The sequence below is a fragment of the Rhipicephalus microplus genome, chromosome 3 (genome assembly GCF_043290135.1).
Source record: "Rhipicephalus microplus isolate Deutch F79 chromosome 3, USDA_Rmic, whole genome shotgun sequence".
Lineage (NCBI taxonomy): Eukaryota > Metazoa > Arthropoda > Arachnida > Ixodida > Ixodidae > Rhipicephalus > Rhipicephalus microplus.
In genome coordinates this window covers 165,075,661-165,088,154 of record NC_134702.1, presented here as the reverse complement: position 1 = coordinate 165,088,154, position 12,494 = coordinate 165,075,661, and the positions used below count along the sequence as shown (strand labels likewise).

Below are 12,494 nucleotides of genomic sequence, written 5' to 3'. Positions count from 1 at the left end.
CACCATTAAAAAAATGCCCTGGTTCAAAAATGTTGGAGCACTTGATTGTGAAATAACTCCACTTTATATTATGCGTACTGCCGTAAAAAAGACGTTATATGCATAAACATCAGCGGTACGCACTCAACACTGCATTAAAAGCAGAAAGATTTTAGTACTAAGCCACTGACTAACCTAATCACTTCTGTGAACAGTGCTAAATAAATGCATGTTGCTACCAAAGTATAATTACCATGGTTCATGCTCGCGGCATATTTTTACAGTATTTTTTTATCTTATGGCACTTTCGGGCATGCAACATTGTATCTTTAACGTGAGTTGTTTGGGATTGCTTCGGGCAGGGCATGTGAAGTGCGTGTGCTAAATCATCTTGAGCCAATATGGTGAAAAATAAGGTAATAAATTCAGACACGCAGAATCAGGCAGAGGTAAGGCTTTATGAGGTGTACAACACAAAAAAGAAAAGAGGGGGCAGGGGGTGTTTTCTATACATTATGCTTCTGACATTACTCTAAACGTAACATCAGAAGCGTAATTGGATTTCAGGAACAAGCCCAACAAATTGTATTCACTTGCAGAAAACTTTTTCCCCGAATAGAAGTCAGCAAGCAAGGTGGGTATCAGCTGACGGTGATACCCGGCGCGAAAAGCGTGCTTTCACGAGAAACTAGGCTTCGATTTCCGACACACACACATAGATAGCGACGACGAAGCCAGGAAAGACCACAAAACGAGATCACAACCGACTTCTATAAATGTCCCCTGCGCGCAAGAAAGGCAGTTTTCCTTGTGAATTTGAGCGTCCTTGTATTTTCGACAGCCACGTTGTAAGAATTTAAATGCCTAGTTCCTATAGAAGCCGTTTCCTTATTGCCTCGTATGGACTGCGTGTCAATAATGAGCGACCAGATTTCCATAGCCCCTACATTTGAAAACACATTGGACTTTTCTCGTGGGAGCTGTAAAATATGACTTTATTTTTGTACTTTAGAAACATGGCTGTCAAACTACGGTTCAATGATCGGCGTCATCAGAAATTTGTTTCTGGGTGGGAGGAGGGGGGACGGGCTGAGTGTGGCACCCTCTATCTGCGCCACTGTCACGAATAGCGACTGATGCAGGAGACGGAAATGGTCAGAGTGAAACAAAACAATTGAATATACAATTGAATTAGCGCATCCGCAGGGCATAATACGTGTGGTTCTTCTCACTCAACTATCAGTGCTGCTTTCTGTAGTTAGAAGAAAATTATTTCTATTGAAAAAAATGTTAAAAATTAGAACACATTGTATAATGCTCGTTTTCTAAGCGCTTATCAGGTAAGAGTAATAATATCTTTTGTTTCAAAACATATTTTCATAAAAAAATATTACCTATTTATGCTATTTCATCCTGAATCAATAATTGTACAGTGAAACATCGCTAAACCGACTTATTAGGTATATACATCCTCATTGATCTCTCAAATGCAACTTGAAGAAGCTTTCCTTACATCCAGACACTCATTCTACATTTCAAAGATCTGACATTTGATGAGCAGTTATTGGTGAATACACGTGATGAAGTTAGGAGGTACGACTCCGTTCAATTGTATAGAACACAGTGAGCTTGAATCTCTGAGTAAGCAGCTCCAGCGAATGACCAGACCAACATATCCAGCATTTGATTAAAGCCTTTCTTTCATTTTTCACTTTCTCAAATTACAGTGAGAGACAAAAAATCCTACAGCAACGTTTGGCAACAACGATATCTAGGGTTCAACGTCTCAGAATTGCCATATGAAAATGACAAATGCCGTAGTGAAGGTCCCAGAAAATTTCGACCACCAGGGGTTCTTTAATGTACACACAAATCTTAGCACAAGGGCCTACAGCTTTTCATTTGTTTTCATCAAAAATGCAGCCATCGCAGCCGAGATTCGGTCCCGCAACCTGCGGGTCAGCTGCTCAGTGCCTTATATATCCACTATGGCGGGGCAACGTTTGGCAAGTTTTTATAACACTCAGTATCTGCTTATGCGTCAAATGAACGCTTTATGCATCGAAGCGCTCTATTTGTCAAATGAACGTTTTTAAAACCTACCTAACCTACCAACACCGCGAGAGATTCGTCTTTCATACAGGCGCTCTTTTGCCAAGCGTGGCCTTTAAGCCAGTAATGCCCACATAGTGTAATTCCACTTGCAAATGCAACTTTCAGTCGCTTTGCTATAAGAGGAAAATATATAGCTCTGCAGGGATCTTGCTTGTCACTTCATGCAATGAAGTTTATTGTTCCTCTTTTTTTTCTTACGGTACAAATTTCACATGCCAGAAGATTCACTGACCGCACGCGCGATCACCGTCATATCAATAAAAACAGAAGCGCTAAATTTATATGCGGAGCGCGAACAGTGCATGCCACGGTGCCAATATGCTGCGCAGGGTCCCGGGGTAAACATACTGGTTTCTGTTGTATGACAGCTTTTTTTATTATTTGAACTAAGGTCCACGACAGCGCAGGTGTGATAACCTTGAGATTCATTGCCGAGGCATGACTGAGTCGTAGAAAAGCGTTGAGTTCATTTCACGCCACGTGCAATGTTTTGCAATTACATCAGTTAAGTGGCGCAATGATCTACTTTTTCCTTCAGAGTGGCGTAATATTGTCGCCAAGTAATCCACCTACTGTGGTCGTCTTCAGAGCCTTTTCGAAGTAGAGCAGTTCTTCACACATGCACGCAGTTTTCAGCCGTGATCTTGACCATTATTCAAGTCATTCTAAGCGCTCAATGTTAACAATAGTTAAAACAATGCTTTCAATATGCAAACTACAAAAATTTTTGCTTTTTAACGTATGCACCATGCCGTAGTGAACAGCTCCAGAAATGTTTAGCATTATTAGTGATCGTTAACGTGCACCTAATTTAAACTACACGAACCTCGGCATTTTCGCCTGCATCAAAACGCCTCCTCCCGGCTAGGAGTCGATCCCGCGTCCTTCGGGCCAGCAATTGGAGTACCATAACCACCACACCACCATGGCGAGCTCTTGTGTAAAGAATATTTGATTGCAAAGTGCGGGGCATATCCGCTAGATATAATTTTCATGTGCACTTAGTAGCAAACCGGTGCACTTAAGAGCAAACGAACAGAACATTTCGTTGTTCATCTACCTTTTGATGTAGCTTTCTCACTGGGACTGATCACATTGCGAAGAAAAATAATTGAAATCAAATACTTCTTCACGCCAGATGGCAATGGAATTTCAGACGTTTATGCCATGTCAGCGCGTAAAACCGCTGACGTTTGATCAAATTTGTGCTCAAGAAGACACCCGCAGTCGAGATAATTTTGTTTTTACTACGAAACACTCCAATAACAACACTGTTTTATTACCCGAATTTTCTTGGAAATCTTGAAGCTGTGTTCGATTTATATCGTATAAAACAGGGGGTTATAGCATAACCTCATAAATGCACATTAACAATATATTTTAGTGTAGTAAAGATATTTCAAGGAGTTTATATCTATATTAACATTTCGACATATTATCATTACTTTGATAAAGTGGGCAATGTAATATATAGTACTAACTTTTGAAGGAATATGTCACGTACACAAACATGGGCACTACGCAAAAAAATTAATCAGTTCTAATATCCTAAAGAAATTTAGTCAGTGGACTATTAGGTAAAATGTTTTGTTTTAGTAACGCCTTTTTCTAAGAGCTTTGTAACTAAAATATGGAACCATTCTATTTACACTAGGTCATTCTTATATAATATACACAATTAAGAGGTAATAGACATTTTCATAAAACCAAAAAACAACAAAAACACCCGTTACATTTCCACAAGGGACGGCGAGTACGTGCGAAGCTTGAAGCTGTGAGCTGCTATGTGAGCGAGAGAAAAACACCCCGTGTCCTTATTTCACCAGGTGGCGCTATTCACGGTTGAAGGGCTGTCGAAAGGCTGCCGTAATTTGTTTCGCTTCACCTCTGACACAGTAAGAATTTTCTTTGTATACCTGGCAATGATAGATAGAGCAGCCAAAAGAAAAACAAAATGAAAGGCTACTCTTTTTTGTTTTGTTTTTTTACGATAAATGTGCTGACGCTTGGCCTACAGGTCACTTCAAGGCCGAGTATTCAGCGTACCATTTTTCGTGTCACAGAAAGTGAGGCGATCAATTATCGAAACCGCGCCGCTGTTTTGTCGGCCGTGGACACCGGTGCTGCCTTTTTGGTGCTGCCTTTTTGGAGTGAAGCGTCGACGACGTTTTTCGGATCAAGAGAGCCTGTAGTTTTGAAAGCCCCCCGCTCCCTTCTCAATATTCGTTGTATACTCCTTCCGCGATGAACGCACAGTTTGGCAAGGCTTCACCGTAACTCCTATCCTCCGTCCTCTATAAGGTCATGATCGTGAGAGTGATGTTTTATAACCGAGCATCGGACAATGTTACAGCATTTGTCTTTACTGAATGCCAACTAAAGAACCCATCGATGTGGACGTGCGTGTGTTAGAACTTTAGCCGAAACTTCATGCGAATGTGATTTTTTGGAATATTGATGCGAAGTATCATGCGTGGTGTTTCACCGTTCTTAATGCTCAATTCAAAGAACTCCGGGTGAATAAAAATTCATTTAACATGTTTCGTCTTTAAGGTGAAGGTTCGCACGGAGAAAGTCTATGTCACGCTGTTGTGGACAATATTGTTAGATATGATTCAAGATAACATTGCTGTATTTATTTGAGAGCATACTAAACCCTCTTAACAGTTTTGCGTGATGATAGCCCTCAATGCATTCATAATTTTATGACAGAAACTGTTTAGATAAAAACATGCACAAATTTGTTTTCCGTTCATGTAGCTCTCGAATACACCCATTGCGTTGGTAAAAACTATTTGTCATTCTCACAAAAAATAAGTACGAGACTTATAAGGAAAGCCTTATAAATATACCTGGTGTTCAAAGTTAAGCGTTATGGTTTTCTTAAAATTTAAATATGGTCATAACGCCAATACCAGCTTCACAAATAAATTAAGCTACTAAGGACAAACAATATGAGACTATAATTATCGCTGTTGGACACACAAAACTAAAATCTTACGTTAGCTTTTAGTGGCCTCATAAACCTGACTTGTTTGTATTCAAACACTGGAGGCAGTTGGGTTTCTATACGCAGCTACTTCGAAGAAATCTTTTAGCAAGTCTGCGCACTGAGATATCCTGCTGCAAAGTCATTTGTAGCTTGCGCGATTACTCATTCAATGCGGATATGATCGGCGCAGCGTCCCTCCCTGCTTGATGTGACGAACAGTCATTGCTTGCTATCTCCAGCTGTAAGAAAAAGGCTAATCGTTTTCATGATTGCCTATGCCTTTGACCAGTTGTCTGATCAAACTGCGCAGGCCACCAACATGACACATCAGGGAGGAGCTTTGTGCCAGTACCCGCTGTCTTGCATGCTGCGAATCTCGAATAAACTTTGGAGCAAAATATCTAGTAGTACAGGCACGCTGCTATGATTCTATATAAAGTTCAATTTTGTAGAAACATGACTGCTTCTAACTTTTCAATACAAACATGCGCGCTTTCTGCGCTCACAGAAAAGTTCATTCCCAATCTTAGTTATAATCAGCGGCGGAGAGCGATGATTGGTTTCTCATCTTGCCCCCCCCCCCCACCCTCCCTGATTAAACTAATCTATCTGCAAAGGTGATCTACGTGCCTTCGAGCGCTGAATTTTTGGACACTCCCGAAGCCTCATTTTGAACATACTGTATATTAACCCAAATGTCGTAAGGCGCAGCTATTTATTATGGGTGACTACCAAGTTAACGCGCCATTTAATGAAGCTCAAAAACCGTAACAACCTTTTTTGATAAAGCGCCAAAATTTTAAGGAATTCGCATCGCTTGTTCAGGCAGACGCGTTTAAGAGAACACAGGTGATATCTATGGCGCTTTCTTGAGGTGGTAGCCCCGCCGTGGTGGTCTTGTGGCTAAGGTACTCGGCTGCTGACCCACAGGGCACGGGTTTTAATCCCGGCAGCGGCGGCTGCATTTTCGATGGAGGCGAAAATGCTGTAGGCTTGTGTGTCAGATTTGAGTGCACGTTAAAGAACCCCAGGTGGTCGAAATATCCGGAGCCCTCCACCACGTCGTCTCTCATATTCATATGGTGGTTTGGAACGTTAAACCACCAATATGCATCAATCAAAGTTCTTGAGTTGGTTTGTCAGCCGCTCTGTAGAAATCAGTGTCGAAAACGCCGGCATTTACACGCGATGATCTCGAAAATCGAACCCGGGCTCCTTCTCAGTTATTTATTGACAACGACGAGGTTAAAAGCACGATGTAGTTACATATAAACAAATTGCTCTTTCTTTCTGCGTGACCACTTTTTCTTCAAATTTTATAGTCTATGGCAACTTTCCAAGGCTACTTTTCATTTTTTATTATTCTCCATTCAGATTTTTGCCAAAAGGCAGAATAAGTTAAACATATTTTTGCCTAATTATAGGGCAGCAAAGAGATCAAGCAGGCTTTTCTCAGAGTAAAGTAATTGCTTTCATGATGGGGCTGCTCACTGACAACAACTTCAATGACTTTTGAAGCACCAATTGAAGCACACAGACCTAAAAGGGTACATACTCGGATCCAACATCAAAACTAGAGTAAACGTGATAGCTAGGCGACATGGTATGAATGCATGTTCATTTTCGTGTTTTTGTGCCAGTACATAAATACATTAACATGTACATCTTCATTTTTTCAACGTATTTGCAGTGCCATTATAAATGTTTAAACAAATTCGTTTAAAACTAGACCGCCAGATATACTGTTGCAATTCCGGTCCTCTAGGAAGACATTATAGCGCACACAAAATGATTGAAGTCAGCAACTTGCTCACGTTGCGTTGAGTTCAATGACAGGGCAGCTTCGTAAATAAGCAAGCTTATGGGACTCACCGCGAATAACAGAATCATCGCAGACCAACTGTGGTCAGTGCCACACTGCAGGAGCGTCGAAGCAGCGCGACGTCATCACCAAAGACTCGCAGAGTCGCCTGTGTCCTAGTGAGTGTAAGCTTGGCACCGCACGCATCTTGTCACGAGCGGGCCGCGTCTGTCAGACGTCTTCGTCGTCCACTTTCGCGCGGACAGCCCAGGCTCGCGCCACTCTCGGGCGTTCACTGGCTTCAGCACAGCAACGATCCTTAGACCGTGGGGACGAAACCACAGCACGGCTACGTATCACAGCAGTGTTGGAACGGGCAACGCTGCGACCACACTAGAGACGACGACCGCGCAGCCGCGCACACAGGGCGGTAGTGACGCTGCCGAGACAACCACGTTTCTGTGCGGCGGGCGACAACAGGAGTCACACCAGATGCTGCCGCTTTCGAACGGTCCTGCGCCAATTACCGGTACTGGCGTCTTGCCTTCGGGGCTTTCGAAAGCTGGGACGTTCCGGGGAAAGCACGTCTTCTTCGACATGCGCGGCACGCTCGCCCGGCCTTCTCTTCTCGCCGCGTCTTCTCTCTCGGTCGCTTTTCTTCTGCGCTCCAGACTCGGCGGAACGCGAGGTCCTCAGCGGTGAGACAGAAACACACACCACCACAGACGCTGCCAAATCCTTACCCTTTCACTCTTCTCAGAAACCGTTCCGCGCACCCAGTGAGCGCACGAAATGAGCGTGCCGCGAGAGTGGGCAAGGAGAACAGCGAGATCAAGAAAGAAATATCGCTGGAAAAAGAACCAGTTCTCTAGCTCACCTTCTTCTGGCTAACTCCTCTCTCTCTCCCGATTCGTATACCACAAGAGGGGGATTTACACGGCCGACTCGGCGGTGATGATCTGTACGCCGGCATCGGAGAGGACCGTTACCGGCGGCAACGTACGAGCACTCACGCGATGTGGGCCAGCGATAGATTCCACCCAGCGCCACCTCCGAGAGTCGGATCTGTCTCGCGCTCTCAGTCTTCCACGGCTTTACGAGCGCCGCGCGTGCTTCCGAGCAGCCGGGACGGGTTGGGACACCGCGGGCGAGGGTGCCCGCGAGAAAGACCTCACGCTCGCCACCACCGGGCCGTCCTCCTTGCCCGCTTCTAACCGCTGCGTGTCCGCGTCACCGAATAACGGTGAAATTCGTCCGCTGCGTGTCCGAGTTGGAAGGGCCGCGGTAGTCACCCACCCTGCGCGCGCGTGCACTCTCGCTTCGTCTTCCGCTGCTGGGCTCATTCTTCCGGCCTGTTTGTTCGCCTCTGTGTCCCACGTCGTGCTTTGCTTATTAACCGATGCACGCATCTGTTCGAGGAGACCGGCAGTCGTGTACAGGTGGTTGACTCTCGGACGTGCCTATACCTTCCGCCTTATTTTTGCTCCCTGCCTGCCACCATTTTCGCAGGTCTCTCTACAACAGCCCGTAGCTCTTGGACATAAATGCCTCCATGCCTCGATGTTGCGTGGCACAGTTGGCGAGCCTTTCGGCCATCGCGAATCTACCCGTTGCGAGGCGACATTTGTGCCAGTGTAGTCGTTGAGAGACTCTCATCTTTAGTCCCTCTGTCAGCGACGCGAGTGTCGAATCGCCATGATTGTCGACTGTCGCATATTCGTCGTTCGGAGGGCATTGCCACTCGCACCGTTATGGTCTAGGTCACGCGATGGCCTACGGTGAGCGTGGGTGCAAGTCGACACGTGGCCACAGTTCATGCGGCACGATGGCATTGAAAACCCATTGTCGTTTGTTCGTCGTGGTGACCGGGCGGATCAGCATACGCAGGTAGAAACTTTCCGCATAGATGATCGTGAAACAGCCTGCATTCGTCGCATAGTGAATGCTTCGCGGTTTTCTTCCTAAATCATTTTGCCCCATACGGCAGCGCGAACCCTCTCGTCCCTGTGCCAGTCTCGATGTTTGTGGGATCTCAGTCTATCTATGACTTGAGAAACCATGAAATACATGAAAACATTAACAAACGCAACATTCCTGCACTGCCGTCAGCACTACATGTTGTGAGTTTTTCTGTGGACTTCTATGTGGACAGACTATCAACCATTGTCGCGATGAAAACTACAGATAACGGCGTAAAATGACACATTTGTTATTCATGACTATGTTCAGTGAAAAACGTTGGCGAAAAATTTCGTGTACGAATTTAATTATCCAGAATGTTGACATAAAAGTCAGGATTTAACTAATTCATCCTTGTTATTATGTAAATATTAAAGACAACAAATATTATTACATGAACTGGGAAAGAGTATGGGATATCCAAATTTTATATATTCACAGAATATGCCAGAACATTCTTTCGTGGTCATGTTTTGCTGATCTTATTCCTTCAAGAACCGTGGGGTCATAAGGTATAGTTCGCTGAAAGTGCACCTATGAACTCCAGCACAAGAGTCTTGCGGTACATTCGAAGTACAAGAGCTTACATATAAAACACCTTGACGCCGAAGCCTGAGCAGACGGCATTCAAGGCTGTGCGCTTGCTGCATGCGTAATCGAAGAAATACTGCTTTTCAGTAGTGGCACTCCTTGCCCCTGGCACTGTTGGCTCTCAACAGCTCCGTAATGGAATCTGTTAAAAACAGTGATGCACTACACATACATTATCTCATCCCTTCCCTGTTCTGATTGCTTAGTGTGAGCGGGGGAAAAATAAACAAACGTGAAATGGTAGACAGCATGTTCACAATGGTAGTCAGCGGTACAAAAAGAGAAATAATTGATATGTGGGGTTTAACGTCCCAAAACCACCATATGTCTATGAAAGATGCCGTAGGGGAGGGCTCCGAAAATTTCGCCGACCTGCCTGAATCTGGGCATACGGGCCTACAGCATTTTTGCCTCCATCAGGAATGCAGCTGCCCCAGTGGGGATTTGATCCCGCGACCTGTGGGTCAGTAGCTACGAAAAGTGAAAATCGACAGCCACAAGAGGCTTTCTTTGTAAGTTTCTGCTTCGAAATTATTCTTAGTATGGATAGAGATGGTTTTGCGTTTTGTTCATCTTTATTGTATTGTTCAAGTCCTCTGGAAACTTGGAATCAACGGGTGCCTTAACCACTAGATGCAACATTATGGTTTCTAGAAGCAAAAGTTGGGCTCATTGGTTGTTCATGCTTATATGTAGAAACAGCGCTAGTATACAAACAAAATGGAGGAAGGAAAAACAAGGCGCTGAAGTCACAAATAAAGAAGGAATACACACATATGTTCAGAAGTCCTAGTCCCATGGCCCACCTTTGCGACTGCGCAACTGAGAAGGCAGGGTACAAAGAAAAATCTAATCACAAAGAAAATCAGCACATGCGTTAACATCCAAGAAAAAGTAAATACGAAAAAGAAATAATGATAACACCTACTTGGAAAAACATGCGTAACAGTCGACAAATACTAACATTTGTTGTAACCTGACAGCGTTGACTCAAGGTATTCCAAAAATTACGGTTTCTATCTTCTGCATAAGGCTGCACACAAACAGGTAAAAACTAGAGACCGGAATTCAGGCAAGTGCCTACTTGCTTACTACGGTTTTTTCAGCGCCACTTTTATATGTGAGCGTGAACTAGAGGCAAAGGAGAGCAAAAGAAGGAAGCTTGTGCGAGTTGGTTTTTGTCTTTTTTATTTATACCTGAAAAAATAGAGAAAGGTAGACTAAGTTAGAGCCGGCTATCTCAACATCAAAACAGTAAGTAGAAGTACTTAATTAGGAACAAGGTAAGAAAAACTATATTTATATTATATGCCATATCAGGCTTATAATACATGAACGAGCACACTATGTACAGGCATAGTCCAGTTAATATGTCGGGATCACCTAGCGGATCGAGTGCGTACACATAACGGCAAGGTAAAATATGAACTAAAGGCAGACAATTAAATTTGTGTCCTTTAATAATTCACGGAGGGTGCTCGCTGCGTGAATTTTATGGAAACGTGGCCACGGTCCGAGAATTATTCCAATCGGAAATGGTTGTCTGTCGAGTCGGTTTAAGCAATCACTCAGTACGGCACGTTGTTCTTCACATTGCGGATATCCTATAAGGATATGCTCCTCTGACGTATCGACATACTTGTAGTAGTCACAGAGCAGGGGTGTTCTTCTTTTTATGCGTCATAAGAAGGGAGGTGTGTGTGGAACAAATAATCCAAATGGTCTATCAATCTTCTGATTAGGTGAAAATGGGACATCTTGGTTGATACAGCACACACGAGACGAAGACGAAGAAAAAGAACACACACAGCTGCTGGCTCACGACAAAATTTATTTGGGAAAGAACCACTGAAGTACACGTGAAATGCAACTCAGCTTAAAATACAAAAAACAAACGAACAGGGAAGCATCCAAACACACCGCAAGCAAGGAAAATAAAGACTGTGTTCTTTTTCTTTATCTTCGTCCCGTGTGCTCCCTGTAAACCAAGCTAAAGGAGGGCAAAGCTAAAGATTGCCTACAAACGGCTATTCTAGGAGTTTGCGTCAAAACGCACGTATATGCCTCTAAATGCTTGTATAAAAGTAGGCTCTTGTATCAAATCGATTTAACCTCAAGTTCAGCTTTCTAGCTAGTGCAGCTTGAATTCATTCTTCATGGTACCGGGTAATATTGACTGCTCGGAATGGTAAAAGAGTTCAACCTACTCTTGTTGTTCAACGCAATCCCAGAAGACGAAAGCCAAGGCACCCTGTTTCTCAACGCAACCTCTTGCGAGCGCATGTGCAAGGAGATGCCGTACGTACCCAATGTGCCAGAGCCCTGGCAAACATGTTTAGAAGCTGTTGAGTTTGGCAACTGCTACTTTTGAAATATCTAGATCGAGATTGGGGATTTTGCAGTAAACAGGATGCTAAGTTACAAACGCTAAAGTAGTCCTCTCCATAGATAGCCTGCAAGGAAACCTCACCTACTTGTGCGTCAACATCACATTCCTCGCGAGCATAAATTGAATGTTGGGAGGAACTGTAATAGCCAAATTTTTGCTGCCTATCCTTGTACAGCAAAGAATCACCTTCGTTGCTCAAGCAGCAGTAACAGGAAAGGCACGTGAAGTGTTACCATCGTACTGGCACAAGACCGAGATATTTTCTGTCACTAAAGGTGTTTTAAGACCATTCACTCGTGAGCACTGTTATATCCGAGTGGCGGCTAATATTTAAAACGTTACCGTGTACAACTACACTCCACAAACATCTGTAAATCATTCCTTCACTACGCACGAGCTCATTGTGTAGTGACGACAGTTACAATTTTGAATCTGGAGATGGAACTTGTAGGTGAAAATCGGACATCTTGGTTGATACAGCGAACACGAGACGAAGACGAAGAAAAACAACACAGACAGGTGCTGACTCGCAAGATAATTTAATTGGGAAATAACCACTGATGTATAGGTGAAGTATAACTCAACAATAACTGGGCATCTGTGTGGGAATCCTCCACCTAAGACACTACTTCCACCTTCCTCGTTCAAAGAGTGGGAGTCACTCCTAT

General features: G+C 43.9%; 1 protein-coding gene across 1 annotated transcript in view; it reads right to left on the bottom strand.

Annotated features, from left to right (window-relative positions):
- The window catches only part of LOC142804004 (uncharacterized), a 35,595-nt gene extending 27,729 nt beyond the window's left edge, over positions 1-7,866 (bottom strand). The window contains exon 1 of the mRNA XM_075890457.1: positions 6,959-7,866. Coding sequence (XP_075746572.1) covers positions 6,959-6,976 — 18 coding nt within the window. The 5' untranslated portion in view covers positions 6,977-7,866. The remainder of the gene's footprint in view (positions 1-6,958) is intronic.
- Positions 7,867-12,494: the final 4,628 nt, after the last annotated feature.